This window comes from Balaenoptera physalus (assembly GCF_965194825.1).
Source record: "Balaenoptera physalus genome assembly, chromosome: 1".
In the NCBI taxonomy this organism is placed as follows: domain Eukaryota; kingdom Metazoa; phylum Chordata; class Mammalia; order Artiodactyla; family Balaenopteridae; genus Balaenoptera; species Balaenoptera physalus.
The window spans coordinates 87,836,388-87,851,919 of NC_138882.1; the positions used below are offsets into that span (position 1 = coordinate 87,836,388).

General features: G+C 56.3%; 1 protein-coding gene across 1 annotated transcript; it reads right to left on the reverse strand.

Moving 5' to 3' along the window:
- Window positions 1-448: 448 nt before the first annotated feature.
- Window positions 449-14,847, reverse strand: ADAMTSL4 (ADAMTS like 4). Its single transcript, XM_082474223.1, has 18 exons — window positions 11,477-14,847; window positions 8,658-8,803; window positions 8,387-8,444; window positions 7,720-8,075; window positions 6,854-7,535; window positions 6,511-6,613; window positions 5,606-5,742; window positions 5,030-5,234; window positions 4,630-4,802; window positions 4,365-4,476; window positions 4,075-4,260; window positions 3,750-3,879; window positions 3,208-3,412; window positions 2,699-2,875; window positions 2,175-2,381; window positions 1,903-2,082; window positions 1,483-1,627; window positions 449-1,332 (listed from the first exon to the last, which is right to left on the reverse strand). Exons 1-18 carry the CDS (start codon window positions 11,924-11,926, stop codon window positions 1,196-1,198), a joined length of 3,789 nt encoding a protein of 1,262 aa, XP_082330349.1. The 5' UTR covers window positions 11,927-14,847; the 3' UTR covers window positions 449-1,195.
- Window positions 14,848-15,532: the final 685 nt, after the last annotated feature.

A 15,532-nucleotide genomic window follows, 5' to 3' on the forward strand; every position in this document is an offset into this window, starting at 1 on the left:
AGGCAGGGCCAAAGAAAGGGAACAGGAAAAAGGAGCCCTGAAAAGGCAGCCGCCATTCAGCTCAGCCCCAGATGGGAAAAAAGTGCTACTAGATTCCAAGAGACTGTACAGAAAGACTCAGCCTACCAAGAAACCCACCATAGGCCAAGCAGTCTCTTCTTCAGCTCTGGACCCAAGCGCCCAACTCCATACCTAAACTGGGAGAAGTGGTGACCTCTAGTGGTCAATGACCAACCTGCAGGGCCTGAGGTCGGCCAGGATCCTCTCCCTCTCTGACCAAGGCTCCTGGTCTCAGGTGACTGGGGCTCACTCATTAGCCTTTCTGGACCCAAACTCTCTCCACCTGGGCTCCAAGTACCGTTCCCCTTCCCACCCTTCATTCTGATCTCACACTGCTTGCTTAGGTGGCCTGTATGGCTGGGTTCCCACGAGGACAATGAAGAGCCTGTTTCTCATTTGTCATAATCATCTTTAATAAAAAATAAATTAGTTCTGGGGTGGGAACCATTTTAGGAGGTGGGGAGCGGGAGCAGGGGCTAGGGTGTCTTATTCTAACCTTTCTCTTTTCCATCCTCTGCCCAGCTGGTCCCTGCTCTGGGGAGATAGTCTCTCTTCCTGGGGAAAAGCAGGATTGGCAATGGCTCACCCCATCCCTAGCTAACTATGAGAGGGAGGGATAGAGAGACTAAGTAAGGGGAGAAAGGGTCAGAGGACAAAAGGATGGTTTAGATGATGTGTGGCCTGAACAGGAGAAATGAGGTTTAGGACACAAAGTTGGGATTAATGGGGAGGCCAGACTCTAAGTAGCTCAGATTCCCAAAGAGTTGCAAACTTGCTTTCCTTTCAGCCTAGAAAACTCTCACGGAAACAGGCATTGTCCCCTCTCCCGGTTCCTTCTCAGTCTGTGTAACTTCTTTTTGAGAAGTGATACAGATTTATGGGCGCACACACATCCACACAGGCCCAGATACACATCTGGGGGCATATGTGCACACACACCATCACACCACCGCACAGACCCAACCACACGTCCTGACGGTTACTGTCCGTCATCTTGCCACCTTTGACCACCCTGGGGGACGTCCCTAGTGAGACCAGGACAGGCTAGAGAGCCAGAGGGTACAGAGTGGGCTGACTGACAGGTGACTGATGGTGGCATGAGAAAACCACGAGGAGAGGGCCTCCTGGGCCCATTTCAGGCGGGCTCCGGGGGAGACCGCTCCAGGACATGGGCGCAAGAGCGGCAACAGGTAGCTGTGTAGTAGGGATAGACGCAGAGCCGGGCCTGCACCACCAGGGGGCAATGTGGAGAGCTGTCCTTGCATTGATCATCTGGGGACAGAGAAGGCCGTTGGGCACAAGAAGTCACCAAGATCCATCCCGCTGGAGGTGTGTTGCCCACTCCCACTCGTCCTTCCTAATCTCCACCCACACTTCAGCTAACTCCGCTCTGCTGGGGATTGGGGAGAGGGAGCTCTTTACCTGGGCGCTGGCTGCAGGGTTGGCTGTTACAGGATCGTTTCCTGGAGGGCCGCAGGTGAGGAGGGCATCGGATGCTGAGTGTCTGGTTGGCGGTCAGGCACTGGACCTCCCTTGTCTGCATGCCCCCCTGGCAGGAGCGAGAACACTGGGGAGACCCCAGCTATCAAATCAGACCTTTGCTGTGTCCCAGGCTCCTCCTGAACCCCAGGCCTCCTCCTCCTCTGAAAGGAGTTGGGGGGCTCTCCGGGAGCATTATGAAACCCCACGTGGAGGGGGCCCACCTGTCCTCCTGGTCTAGGAAATGGGACAAGTTAAAGTGCCGCTGGCCTTAGCCTGGGGCACAGAGGGAGGTACAAGGAAGGAAGCCTCCCCTCCCCTGGAAGTCCATGCTGAGCAGGGCAAGGGTGCCCAGGCACTCACCGGACTCCAGGGTGTAGAAAACCATCGGTCCTGGCAGTCCTGCCCCTGACAGGGTTGCAGGGCAGGGGGCCTGGGCAGGTGGGAACAGTTGCTAGGAGAAGTCACATTGAACTCAGTCCCCAGTTTGGACACGCAGATGATGTCTCTACGCTGCGTGCCAGAGCCACATTCTGAGGAGCACTGACGGAGAAGACGGGAAGGGAGAGCAGGATTACTCCTACCTCCCCCCAGGGAATCCCACCGACGGGCCCCCTCCCGGGCTCTCAGCTCACCTCTGCCCAGGGCCCCGTGTACCAGCACCACGTCACCTCACAGGGCCCCAAGCTGCAGGCACGCATGTCAGGGGGGCGGCTTCCTGGTGCACAGGTCTGCTCAGTGGCTCCTGCCCCTGCTTCCTCCTGGCCCTCCCCATGGGTCTCCCCACTCCCGAGGCAGACAACAGAACGTCGCTGGATTCCCGTCCCACACTCAGCTGAGCACTGTTGGGAAGCAGAGTGTGAAGGGAGGCTGGAGTGACAAGTAGGGGAAGGGGAGGGGGCTGAGGACAGACACATCCCGGATCCGGGAGTTAGGGAATGCCCCAGGGGTACCAGCCAGATACGGGGAAACTTTGCCAGGCAGGGGTCAGGATGTCAGCGTAAGTTTTTCTCTGAGTCCCCAACATCAGCAGTGTCTAGCAGACGGCAGGTGCTTGCTCAATCAACGTTTATGCAACCGTGCTGGAAAGGCCCCGGGAGGGTGTCCTGGGTGGGGGTACCGGGGGCGTGGGGCTTGGCTGAGGGGGTGTGGGGCCCACCTTGGAGCTCCAGTCGCTGTGGAACCAGGCTGTGGTGCAGGGCCCCATGTCACAGGCCTCTCTGCTGGGGGGCCGCGGGGGGCCTGAGACGCACTCCTGCTCGCTCACTTCATCACCGTTGTTGCCGACGCAGCGGACCTGTCGGCTCCTCTGGCCGCGCCCGCACCGCACAGAGCACTGAGGGGACGAGGGGCATTCAGGACGGGGCTTCCCGGCTGCCTCACCAGCCTCCAGCTCTGGGGCCTCTGGACCAGGATCTGCCTTTGATGCCTGGCTCAGCGGTTACAGGGCTTCGTGGGCTGAGGAGCAGGCTGAGTATGGGGCTCTGGGCCCCCAAGACCCAGTTCTGTCTCTTCGCAGACTTACAGATGGAGGTTCTACATGAGATCTCATTTGTAAAAGTTTCTGCTGATTAGAACGGAGCTGGAAAAACCACTGCTCTAGCTCACTGGTGCCCACGCCTCCAGGATCTTCCCGCTCCAAGAGCTTCCTTGCCTGGGGCCACTCACCTGGCTCCAGGGGGAGCGGACCTCCCAGCGGCCGCAGAGGCGCAGCTGGCACGGCTGGGTGATGTTGGGCCGGGGCAGATGTCCGCAGCGCTCCAGGGGCACCGACGAGCCGCCGCCCCCAAACTCCTGCCGGCAGCGCAGCTGACGGTGCTGGGTGCCGGGGCCACAGGAGCGGCTGCAGGACGTCCACTCGCCGGCCTCCCAGCTATGGGCGTGGGCAGGGAGGGGAAGGGACAGAGACACAGAGGGCAAAAACAGAGATGTGTGGGGCTGCCACGTTTGGGGAAGGGGACGACAGACTGGGGCTGGGGACCCCTCCGAGGAGAGTGGGCATATTTGGAGTCTGGGATCCCCTGTGGGGCTCAGGGTTTCCTTGTTGTCTATGGAATGTCAGCCTTTCTCACTGAATAACGTCTCTCTGAAGCCAGGAGATCTTGTGTTGAGTGCAGAGTCCAGGTGAGATCCTATGGGGGCGAGGATGTGTTTCCCCGGGGCAACCATCGTGTCCCTAGGACCCTAACCTTCCCATGGGGTGCACTCACTACGGTGGGCACGGGGGGCCGTGGCAGGGTTCCTGGGAGGCTGGGGGCCTGGTGCCCACGGCACAGCTGCGTTCATCCAGTTCCTCTCCTGACTCACGAGAAATGCAGAGGAAGACAGGGCGCCAGACACCTGAAAGGGATAAAAGGGAAGCCAGGGGAGGCAGGATAGCTCGGCATCCAGTGTCAGTGGGGTCCCAGGCACTGAAGTCCGATTCGGCACAGAGTCAAGGTGTGGACCCACAATCCAGGCTATGGGGTCAGGAGTGCCAAGCTGGGGATCTGGGCTGAGGGTGCCAGGAATACAGGCTGGTGCGTGAAGTCTCACCTTTTCCACAGGAGGCCGAGCACTCAGAGTGTCCCACCCGTTTCCAGTATCCGGCTGGAGACCCCAGGGGTGTCCTGGGATGGGGCGGGGCGGGCATCTGGGGGATCCGCACCTGACGCTGGAGGGTGCCTGGGGTGCGGGCAGGGCGGGGTACTGAAGCAGGTGGGGGCTCTCCCCTCAAAACCTCTGCGCAGGGGGAGTCGGGTAGACAAATTAGATGCATCCCCATTGCCTCGAGCTCCCCTCAGCCTCTCCCCACCTCCTTTTAGGTCTGGGGATCAAAGTCTTACCAGGCTGGAGTTGGGGGAGACGGGGCTCTGGCGTGGGGTTCTCAAGGTTTGGAGGAGGTGAAGAGATGACATACTGGTAGAAAACACCTGGGTTTTCCTCCTGAAAGATCATCTGGGGAGAAAAAGAGAAGGTAATGAATGTTTGGGGGTGGCCAGGGGGGCATCCACTAGCCTTCTGCCCATCTTGAGACCCACAGCTTTCCCCTCAGAGGAGAGGCAGCGGGGCGGCCTCCTCCTCCAGCCCAGGCGCAGGCCCCTCGCTCACATAGACATCCACAGGCTGGGTCGTGGGGCCTTCCGCGGACAGACTCTCTCCCACGCCCTCCTCTCGAGGAGGACGGCTGTACCGGAAGACAGTCCCGCCAGCAGCGTAGGACCCAGGGGGATCCACAGCCCAGTTTCCATTAATGATGGACCGGCCCCCAGGGCCACGAAGTGCTGGAGGTGGCAGATCAGGACATGCGAGGTTAGTCATACTGTCCTCCTCTCCCACCACTTCCCTGACAGCACAGAACCCCACATACCCCGTGCCCACGCGGGAGGGAGGAAGGGAGCCCTGACTTCCCGGGTGGCTCATTTGCCGTGCTGAATGGGGGTGTCAAGGGCAGAGCCAATAGGCCAGGAATGGAACGGGGGACCAAGACTCGGGGAACCCAGGGACTCACCGAGGTAGTTGGAGCTGGGCCGGAGCTGGGCGATCCGGAGCCGGGAGGCTCCAGCAGGAATCAACAGGATTTTCTGATAGCCCAGAGGGCCCCCCCGGTCAGTGAGGTTCCCCGAGACGAGACGACAGGTAGAATCATCACCCCCGCAGACTCCACAGCCATCTGGACGCCTGCCCGAGCCAAGGATCCCATCACAGCCAGGGCTCTGGGGGAAAGCGGAGTGAGGCAGGGGCTGCCAGAAGCCAGACACCACCTCCAACCCTGGCCTGGTCGTCTTGGAGCCTTCAGCTCACCGCGTGCCTTGACCTTTGCACTACAAGTGAGACTTGTAGGTTCTCTGTCAGCCCCACCATCCCCAGCCAGCCTTTGGGAAGCTTGGATGGGCTTAAGGGGGTCTTTCTTGCAGTTTGACTCTTGACTCTGCTCAGCCCTGCTTGGCAGGTAAGAACTTTCCTCTCTGCAACCTGAGTCTGGTGTTTTGCCATTGTGATGATGAGCAAGGAGACTCTGTGTGTGTGCCTGTAGCAGTTATTAACACTGCCTCTCTCCCCATGTGCGCACCCCGTCCCCCCTCACCAGACAGTGTCCGGCCACACAGATGTCTGGGGCTCCAGGCTGACACAGGGTCCCGTCCTGGACCTTTTCGGTGTGACGGACATAGAAGCGGAAGCCACGGGGACGGCAGTTCAGTTCACAGCGCTGGGAACCCTGAACTAAGAGACAGGGTAGAAGGGTGGTTAACTGGGGTCCCTGGCAGGAGGTTAACTGAGAAAGAACCCAGGGCCCTGAGAGCGGCTTGGCTTGCCTTATATTAGCAATAGGGCATCCTGAGGTTGCCGAGGTCACTGTGGATGAAGGGAACACGACAATTCTGTACTCTGAAAGGTCAGTTTGAGGGTCACACAAAAGTTGGGTCAGATCAATTGAGGTCACTAAGACCAGAAAAGGGGTTGTGAGCTCTGAGAGAGGACAGATACGTGAAACTATGATTATGTGAGTTCAGAGCTCATGAGGGCTTGTGTCAAGGTGACACAGGCTGAAAATCAAACGGATGGATGGTAACTTGGGAGAAAGTGATACAACACTGTCCAGGATCCATGGGGTACCTCCACCAAGCTGTCACCACTGGACAGGATCTCTCTGACCATACCCTGCTCATGTCACATCCATCCCACCTCCTGCGTTGGGCTTCTTCCCAGAGGAGACCAGCCAAAGGGCACCTCTGGACACATCCCTCCTCCTAGCCTGACCCCTCTGCTGACCATACACTGCCATCTGACAGCTAGTGCTCTGTCCGAAACCCCCAGCCCTTTCTGGGCCTGTTCTGTCTCTTCACCCCAGCACTGGGAAATAAGGAAGACAATATGACACAGGAGAAATACAAGAGCCTACAGAGAAGAAAAAGAGGGGCTGAGTGTCTCCCTCCCCATCATCCCCCAATCTCCAGCCCCCCTGTCCAGGGAGTGGGCTAGAAACCTCACCTTCTGTGAAGGGCTCCCACTGGTACAGCTGACCCATGAACTCCTGGGAGTCAAAGGCTGCACACTGCAGGGCCCGGGGGTCTGGCTGCTCAGGGGGGCAGGGCTGAGGTGGGGGATACAGAGGAGTCAAAGCTGGGGAGGAAAATGGGGGTGTGGGTCAGGGCTGGATTGGGGAGATAGGGAGGCAGGTCAGGTCTATGGAAGAGCTCCAAGGTCCCTACCCTGAAGAGGTCAGATGCCAAGGCCCTTCTCCCTCAGGTCCAGATCTGACAGGCTGAGGACCCAGGCTCAGGGTCAGGGAAGCAGAATTGGAAGTCTGGGAGGGGTCCAAGAAGGAACTCACCGCTTGGCTGCAGGCTCTCAGCTGCTCACTCTCCCCAGAACATCTTGGGACAGGGCTACTGGGAGCAAAGAGGCTCCAGAGGGGGCTGGGATAGGGGCCAGCACTCAGCAGAGGCCACCAGCCGTCTGGGTAGTGAGGGACAGACTCCGTGAGGGACCCGTGAAGATTCCCCCCAGGTCTCCAGTGCTCCCGGCTTTGCTGGCCTCGGCTCCGAGGGACAGAAAGGAAAGGATTAGGGTGTCTCTCTGCCAGCCGGGGACCGGCCCAACCCTGGGAACTTGGCCTTCTTGGCTGAGGGGACATGTGAAAGGAGCTACCTTCTCCTGGGGATGGAGGGAACAAGGAGGGCTCTGTGCCAGAGGCCTGGGCTCTGGGGTGGGGCCGTGTGAGGGCAGGCCTGGTTCTAGAGGGCATCTCTGTCTGAGCAGCTTCGGGGCTTGGGGGTTCTCCTGGGGGGGACAGGGTGTGGGCAGACGGTTCAGTAGGAGGGAGTTCAGTTTGCGGGGTGTGGTTTGCAGAAGATGGCTCTGTTCTTGGAGTCAGGGATGGAAGATCTGAGGTCTTCGAGAGCTCAGAGCTGGGTGGTCTCCTGGGGTGCCTGCGGTTCCGATGGAGCGGCAAAGCAAAGGGCACTCTCCCATAACCGAACATTCCTGGCTTGATGGGGTCTCGGACCCGGGACCTGAGAAAGTGTTGCAGACGTGGGGTCACAGCGCTGGCTACCTCGGAGCCTGCCTCCCCAGGCGACTCCCTAGCACCAAAGATAAGCCTTTATAAATGCTGGATCCTTTGCTCCCCTTTCCTTCATCCCTAGCTCCGCCCCTTGCCTAAGGCCCCGCCTCTTCCCTCAAAGCCCCACCCCTCACCTCCTGGCTCCTTCAATCTCCTGGGCCTCCTCTCTCCCTAAATGAGAAGCAGGACCTCGAAGGGGGCCACCTCTTCCCCGAGGTGGTGGCCTGTACAGGGGAAGGGTTTCTCGGGAAGTATGAGGTCTGGTGCCTTGACCCCGGGGGAGCAGGGCTTCTGGATGTCTTGGGGGCCGGGGTGGGAGGGGCAGGCCCTGGTGGAGTTGAGCTGTAGGGAGCTGACACGTCCGGCTCCTGCGCTGCACCCCAACCCCGCAGGGCTGGGAGCAAGAGGCCCACTGGTCCCAAGGACCCCAGACACCCTCAGGGCCCTGGTTCTCCTCGGGAGGTGTCTGAAGAGAGTGCCCAGACAACACCTGTGTAGACAAAAAGTTCAGCCAAAATTAGAATGATTTTCGAGGGAACTGTACAGAATATCTAGTCCAACGCTGGAGGCTTGGGGCAGTAGTGACTGGCCCAAGGTCACATTCAGTAGCAGAGGTGGGACTTGAAGTGATTTGGCAAGGAGTTAGGGAGTTGGGGAGGCTGGGAGGCTGGGAGGGCCAAGTGTGAGAGAAAGGGGCCGCGGCTTATCAGAGGCTGCGGGAAATGCAGACGCGGCCTGGAGACTGTGGGAAGCGGGGAGGCAGGGAGAGGAAAGGATGGTAGTCTCTGGTCCCTGGCTCACCTCCTGATCCAGGCAGAGCTGAGGGAGGAACAGAAGCAGCATCAGACACAACCGGGACCTGCAAACCAAAGGCAGGAGTGAAGGTGTCAGCCGGGAGCCGGAGGAGGTGTTACGACACCGCCCTCAGCCCGAGGAGGCTCCGCACATCCTGATACCAACTGCTCAGAAATCAGAAGTTACTCATCACTTCCCCCAGCCCCTCCCAGAGAGCTCCTTTCCCTCACTTCCAGAGACCCAGCCATCCCTCCTCCAGGGCCGCCCCACCTCTTACCTGCCCGCCCACTTCTCCATCGCTCCTCCCTTGATGGCCCCGGGGCCAGGGAGGAGGGGACCGGAAATAAACTCTACTCCGGCATCTGGGCGTGGGGTGGGGGATGCGCTCTGCAGGGACCGAAGCCTGGTCCAGTCTCCAGAAAGCTGGGGGTTGGGAGGGATGACTCCTCAGAAGGACATCTCAGAGTGAGAATGGATGGGTGAAGACTGGCCCACCCCTTTATGATCCTAAGGGAGGGAGGGAGAAGGCACACTGCCCTTGTCCATCCTCCCAGGCTGGAGGGGTGGCGGTCTGCCCTCAGCCTCCCAACTCAGGCTCAGTCCCCCTCCTCAGCTGCAGGAACTTCTCAGCTCCTCCATGTCCTAACTAGGAACTGTCTCTAGGCCAGCTCAGGCACACGCATCTTTCTTAAGATGGTTTTCATCTGGCTCCCCCTCCTGCCCTCCCAGAGGTCCTGGAAAGCTGAGGAGGGAGGCTCAATGAGGACTTACCAGACACCCCCTCTGAGCTGCTGACTGGAAGCCCCTTGGGCTTTCCGTTTCCTACCTGACTCCCAGCTTTTTCTTCCCTTCTTAGTTAATAAAGCTCCTTCTGGAACACTCAGGCACATCTCTGCCTGCCTCAAACACTTTCCAGTCAAGGGATAAACTAAATGGGCTGATGGTTTAATCTCTAGAGAAGCAGGTGATTTTTCCCACTGAGATTTAACCTCCCTCTAGGGGCCAGCATCCAGCATTAGATCAATGAGGCCTTACTTCAGGCAAGACTCTGATGGGCTAGGGAAACCTGGGAAGGGGATATGCAGCTAGAGATGCCGTTGCTCCCCAATCATGCACGGTCTACCTTCTGAAGAGCCAGGAAGTCCCTCCTGAAGTCTAAACTTGATCCTTGGGGAAGTGGAGCTTGGAACCTTCCCCTGGTCTAAGCCTGACTCTCCCATCGCTCCCCCTTGCCCTCCAGCCCCTTCCTGCTCACAATGAGCCCTTCCCACCCCCACTCCTCATGCTGCTTGGAGTTCTGCTTTCCAGGAAAAAAAAAAAATGTTTCTGTTGGATCCAAAAGGCACCCGGGAGAGGAATCCAAGGAGCTAATGCCGAGGTGGGCCAGCTCAGGGGCAGGAAAGTGACAGAGGGAAGGGCAAGAATGTGCTTGGGGGTAGTAACTCTCAGCCCCACTTCCCTCCCTGAGACCCCAGGACTTGGGAAGTTAAGGGAGGGATCACAGTGGTTGAGCCTGAGCTGCAGGGTCTCCTCAGCTGCTTGGGGTTGGGAAGGGGGTTGCTGATGGCTGCTCCTTCCCTTGGCTGGGCTGACCACTGAGGTCAGCAACTCCGCCCTGATGGGGGGGGGGCGGGTAGGGGCTCCAGAGGAGGGCCAACGTTCCACCCAAAACTTCAGCTCTCTGCCTGACTCTGTTACTGGAGGTTGAAGGGAAGGAGAGATGGGGTGATGATCACTGACGCTTCTTGCTGCCGGGTCCGGGTCCCCTCTCTACTCCCTCTCTGCCTCTGCTTCTCTCTGCTACCTCTTTCTCCATGGGTCTACCCAGTACACATAATCCTGTCCTGAGCTGGGTTTGGCTTTGGCAGTTCCCTGGAGAAGTAAGGGGTGGGGTGGCGTGAGCTCTTGGGGCCAGGGCCAGGCCTGGCTCCCTCTCTGGAAAAGTCCTACCCCACCCCCTGCATAGCTGGGCAGGGGGCCGACACTCCCCCTCCACCCCTGCAGAAACAGATACACATTTGTGGTTTTCACCCCTTCTCATGTTCCTCATCTGGTGTGTCTCACTGCCCAGGGTGAAGAAAGGAGAGGTCAGAAGTGGTCACTCTTGGGCCAGGCTGACTCTGGTCTAGACAAACCTGGGCTCCTCCCGGCCATACCTCCACACTGGCCAGTGAAGATCAAGGAAGAGAGACCTGGGCAGAACTAACCCCTTCACCCCCAGGGGACCCACCTCTGGGAAATGGGTGGTGCTGCGGGGCAGGGCGCCCCACAGCAGGCTCCAGGGCTAGCTGGAGAGTCCCTATCTTGGATGAGAACTCCCTGGTCCTCCTTGGGCCCTCCACTCCTGGGTCCTGGAGGCCCATCCCAACAGGCATCTTTCCTTTCTAGTCGTCAGGCTGAGCTGGATCAAGGGCACCCACATGCGTCCCTCATAGCGTCCCTGTCCCCCAACTCCAGGACAGAAGAGAGTGGCGGGGCTGGGGGATGCGGGGAACACATCCTCCAGGAGCACGCATCTAGAGGAGGAGGGCAGGAGGCGCCGGGCGTGTGCCGGGAGGTCCTGGCTGCGTTTTCCAATTTTACTCTGTGACTTCGTAGGAATTTTGGCTGATTCTCCGCCCGAGTGATGGGGGCCAGTGTTCCAAGGGATAAGAACCCCTCCCCAGGAATTCGACCCCAGGTACTTCCGAGGCTATAAAAGCTATAAGAGCTGGGGCTGGGGTCGTGGCTGGGGCGCGACCGCGGGGCGCAGGGAACAGGGACGGCGCGTGCGCGCAGGGCGGGGGGTCTAACGGGACCGGGGAGAGAGGGCGGCCGGGGCCGGGGGTCCCAGGGAAGATCTGTACCTGCTCTGCTCGGCCCCGGCGGCCCGTTAACCCCTCCGCGCCCGGGCGCTCTCTCCAGGCAGCCTTGCTCTGCGGCGGCCACTGCTGCCCCTGAGCCCGGCTCCGGACACTGCCGCCTCCGGCCGCGGCTCCGCCCTCGCCCCGCCCCCCGCTCCGCCCACCCGCCCGCCACGCGCCCAGCCCGCGCCCCGAGCCGGCCCCCGGGTCGGGGCGGCCCACCCCGAACCCCTTACCCGCCAGGGCCACCCACCCCGGGCTTCGGGCCTTGGCCACCCCAGCCCGGCACCCGCCAACGGCTCGAGGGGGCGAAGCCGAGGGGGTCCCAGCCCGCTTCGGACGGAGCCATCGCTCCCGGGCTGTCCCCAGGCCCGCCTGGAGTTCGGGACTCCCGGACCCCGGCCTCCAGACCGGCTCCGAGTGGGCGGTGCGAGCGCTGCGCCTGCCCAGGCCAGGCGGCCGCGAGTGGCGCCAAGGGGCTGGGTGGTGCCTGTACCCGAGCGGCGTGGGCGAGCCCCGGGCCCCAGATCTGGGCGTTGCTGGACCGAGATGGTCCCGCCCGACCCCAGATCCGCGTTGGTCCAGGCCCTCTCCTCCACGCAGCCTCCCGTGCAAGCCCAGTCACCCCTGCCTCTCCCGAGTTGGGCTGTGAACCATGTGGTTCTGACTGCTCAGGGACCTCTATGGGCCTCGGTTTCTTCATCCATAAAATTTTACACACGGGGCATAGCGGAAGGAATGCGCTGATTTAGGAATCAGACGAGCTGGATTTGAATCTCAGCTCGAGTACTTATCAGCTCTGTGGTCTTGGATGAATACTACAACTTTTCTGTGCTGCACTTTCCTCATCTGTAAAATGGGGCTAATCTGATATATAAGAATAAGCTTGGAGATATGTCTGTCTATTCATTTATATCTGGAAGAATACACCCCAAACTCGGAATTGAGGGCAACACCTGGGCAGGGGCTGTGGGGTTGGGAGAGAAAAAAAAACAGCCTTTCACTTTTTACTCTACGTGTTTATATGCTGTTGAATTTTTAACCACAAGCATTATCTATGTTTTTAGTTATGTTAAAGAAATAAATAATATACATGAAAGTGTATGACAAAGTAGATAATAAATGGTCACTACTATTTTTAAAGTTTTATTTGCCATTTATTCATGAACCACGGTCCTGTATTGCTGGGTCTACTCAGTATTTGAAAGGTTTTGGCTTTTTTTCAGTGACTTGTCAGTATTTTATTTTATTTTATTTATTTTAACTTTTTGGCGGCACCGCCCGGCATGCAGGATCTTAGTTCCCCAACCCAGGGATCCAAGCCACGCCCCGCGCCGTGGAAGTGCAGAGTCTTAACCACTGGACCACCAGGGAAGCCCTAAAATGCTTTGAAGTGTAACAGGTATACCCTTATTTGAAGTTTAACATCCATATTTTGTTTTCTCAGTAAATCCCTAAGCTTTTTCAACACAAGGAAAGAACTTTAGGCTACTTTGTGTCATCTATATTTTTTCATATTTTGTTTTTATGTTTTGTTTTTTTTTTTATTTGTAGAGTTAAAAGAAATATTTGAATTGGAATGATATAGAACAGACAAATGAGTCCCAGGTGCCCAGGCCTGCTTTCCAACTTTTTTACCCAAGCTCAGGCCCACAGGATGGTGGGTAAGCTGGCTGGGAACCCCTAAGACCCCTGTTATTTTGTGCGGGTACAGGACAATGTTGCTAGAGCTTTTTTTATTAAGTTTTTATTTTTTAAGAGACATTATAAAGTATCCTGGTTTTAAAATATTGACAAGTCACTAAAAAAACAGCTTTAAGACATCAAGTACAACCTACAAAACATGACTGTTGCTCAGATTTGTCTGCAGGCCTTAAGTTTGTGCCTCTTCTGAAAACATCCTCAGTCTTGGTCTCATGCTCCTAAAGAGCTTGGGAAGATAATGGGTTAAGGCCCCCTCCCGATAGGGGTGGTTTATCATGGGACTGTTGGTGACATGCAGTCCTAACCCAGAGGCATATTTATAGTCCTGGATTTGGAGTGGGAAGCCCCTTTGCTCAGACCTCAGAGTACAATGATGATGAGATGCCCAGTCCACAGGGACAGAGGAAGATATTTCAGGTCAGGGACCTTTCAGTGCCCCCAAGTCACACTCCAGCAGCATTCACTTATCTACCAGGAGGCAAGCTGCAGGACCAGAAGGTGTGACCGAAGACAGAAGAGTGGGAAGGAAGCCTGGCCGGAGGGAAAGGTCCGCCTTTGACATTTGTAATGCTGTGAACTGAGGGTCAGATATAGTCCTTTCCATTAAGAAGTGGCTGTGAGCCAAAGAGCTCACGAGATTTATTACAGCTGTCACCTCCCATGACTTGGTGGTCTGAAAATATTGTATAAGGAAAGGAATTTCCTATGCCTCGGCACTGTGCAAAATGCCAGATGAAATTTGTGGACACTGTCTCAAGGATTAAAAGAAATTTCTAAAAAGATTATGCAATAAGTAGATGTTCACCCAAAAGTACCTGTAGGGCTAGGACAAACGAAGGACGAAAAGGGAACAGTCTAAGTATTCGTCTGACTTTGAGCTTAACATAGTGATTTAATAATAATAATAATATAGCTAACGTGTATATAGCACTTACTCTGTGTGCAGGCCTCATTGTAACAGATTTGGAAACAAAGACACAGGGAATTCCAGGGGTCTGGGTTTGATCCCTGGTCAGGGAACTAAGATCCAGCAAGCCTCATGGGGTGGCCAAAAAATAAAAGAAACAAAGACACAAAGAAAAATTCGGTAATTTGCCCCAAACCTCACAGTGAGAAGCTATTACCTGTGTATGTTGTGTGCAAGTGAAATGTTTGAGAAATTTAGCTAAGTTCACTTAATAATTTTTTTTTCTGGTAGTAGATTAAGGAAGTTTTATTTGTGTTGAACCGAATAACATTTTAAACTCATGTTTCCTGTGAGACGTTGTCCCTACTCCAACATAATGCTGATGCCGATACCAGTGTGCACAGGTGGGGCCCGGAAACTAGTGTGAAACTGTGTGTCTTTTGGTTTGTGGTCATAGTACCCATTTTCAGAAAGCCCAGTGCTTGCCTTTCTGCCTCTGGGAATCGTGGTTTGCTCAACTCCTTTGTTCCAGAAGAGCCACTCTATTACCAGTTGCTACACACCAGGCTGGTCTCCAGCCGCTGATTCTCAGTGTCCTGTCACGTTGTTCCGCACTTTCTGTCACTGATGCCATTCTGCTGACCATCGGCCTAGTTAGCTTACTCCCCACAACAGTTATGAGAAGAGCCTATTGTGACCTGTTCTCTACAAGGAACCTGGAGGGTGGGGGCCACCTGGCCATGTTTACCTTTGTGTCCGCCACCTCGCCTGGCATTTAATAAATGCTTGTGGGATAAGCCATGAACGAGAAATGGTGATCCCTGCCTCAGCTCTGGCCACATTCCGGCACTTTCTGATTGTTGTGTCAACCCATTTTGGCTGAGCTGGTTCTAGGATGATGAAATCATGAAGAAACAGGATGTGACCCATTTGGTAAGATGAGGTCCAAGACGAGGATGGGACTTTCTGGTCTCCCAGTCAGTGCTCTGGAGACATTAAATTTGGTCAGAAACTCTCAAAGCCAGGATTCTTTTTTTTTTTGGCTGCCTTGGGTCTTCGTTGCTGCCCATAGGCTTTCTCTAGTTGCAGTGAGTGGTGCGCGGGCTTCTCATTGCAGTGGCATCTCTTGTTGCGGAGCACAGGCTCTAGGTGCACGGGCTTCAGTAGTTGTGGCACAAGGGCTCAGTAGTTGTGGCTCGCGGGCTTAGTTGCTCCGCTGCATGTGGGATCTTCCTGGACCAGGGCTCAAACCCGTGTCCCTGAATTGGCAGGAGGATTATTAACCACTGTGCCACCAGGGAAGTCCCAGGATTCTTTTTAATTTGATTACCATATTTCAATCTTCCAGGGCCTCTCAGGCAGGTCCTGGGGTCCTTGGTGACAGACTTTGCCTCAGTACCGCCCTGAGCCATGTGTCTGTCTGTCCATCGGCATTCGAAAAACAGGAAGTCCTCAGTAAATGTTTATGGAATTGAATGAATTGATCAAACATAACCTTGGCAGCCATTAAGTTTACAAAATCGTCAGTACTTTGACAACTATGTTAAGTGGTTTGAACTCATGTGCACATCTTCTTACATATGTGTTTGGGAAACATGGTCATAAGCTAGAGCTTCTGGATTAGGCCTCCAGAATGTTTGAGAATATTCATTGTTTGCTAAGTTGGGAAGATTTTCAGATGATATTCTTCCTCTGTTA

Bases quoted from the DNA above. Each gene is read 5' to 3' on its own strand.
- ADAMTSL4 (XM_082474223.1), bottom strand. From the start codon at position 11,926: ATGAAGAAACCGAGGCCCATAGAGGTCCCTGAGCAGTCAGAACCACAT. The intron at 8,804-11,476 runs GTGGGTGGCCCT...CCCAACCCCCAG, and splicing joins GCCAAGGCCCGAAGCCCGGG to CTTTCTGGAGACTGGACCAG. The intron at 6,614-6,853 runs GTGAGTTCCTTC...CCCCCACCTCAG, and splicing joins TGAGAGCCTGCAGCCAAGCG to CCCTGCCCCCCTGAGCAGCC.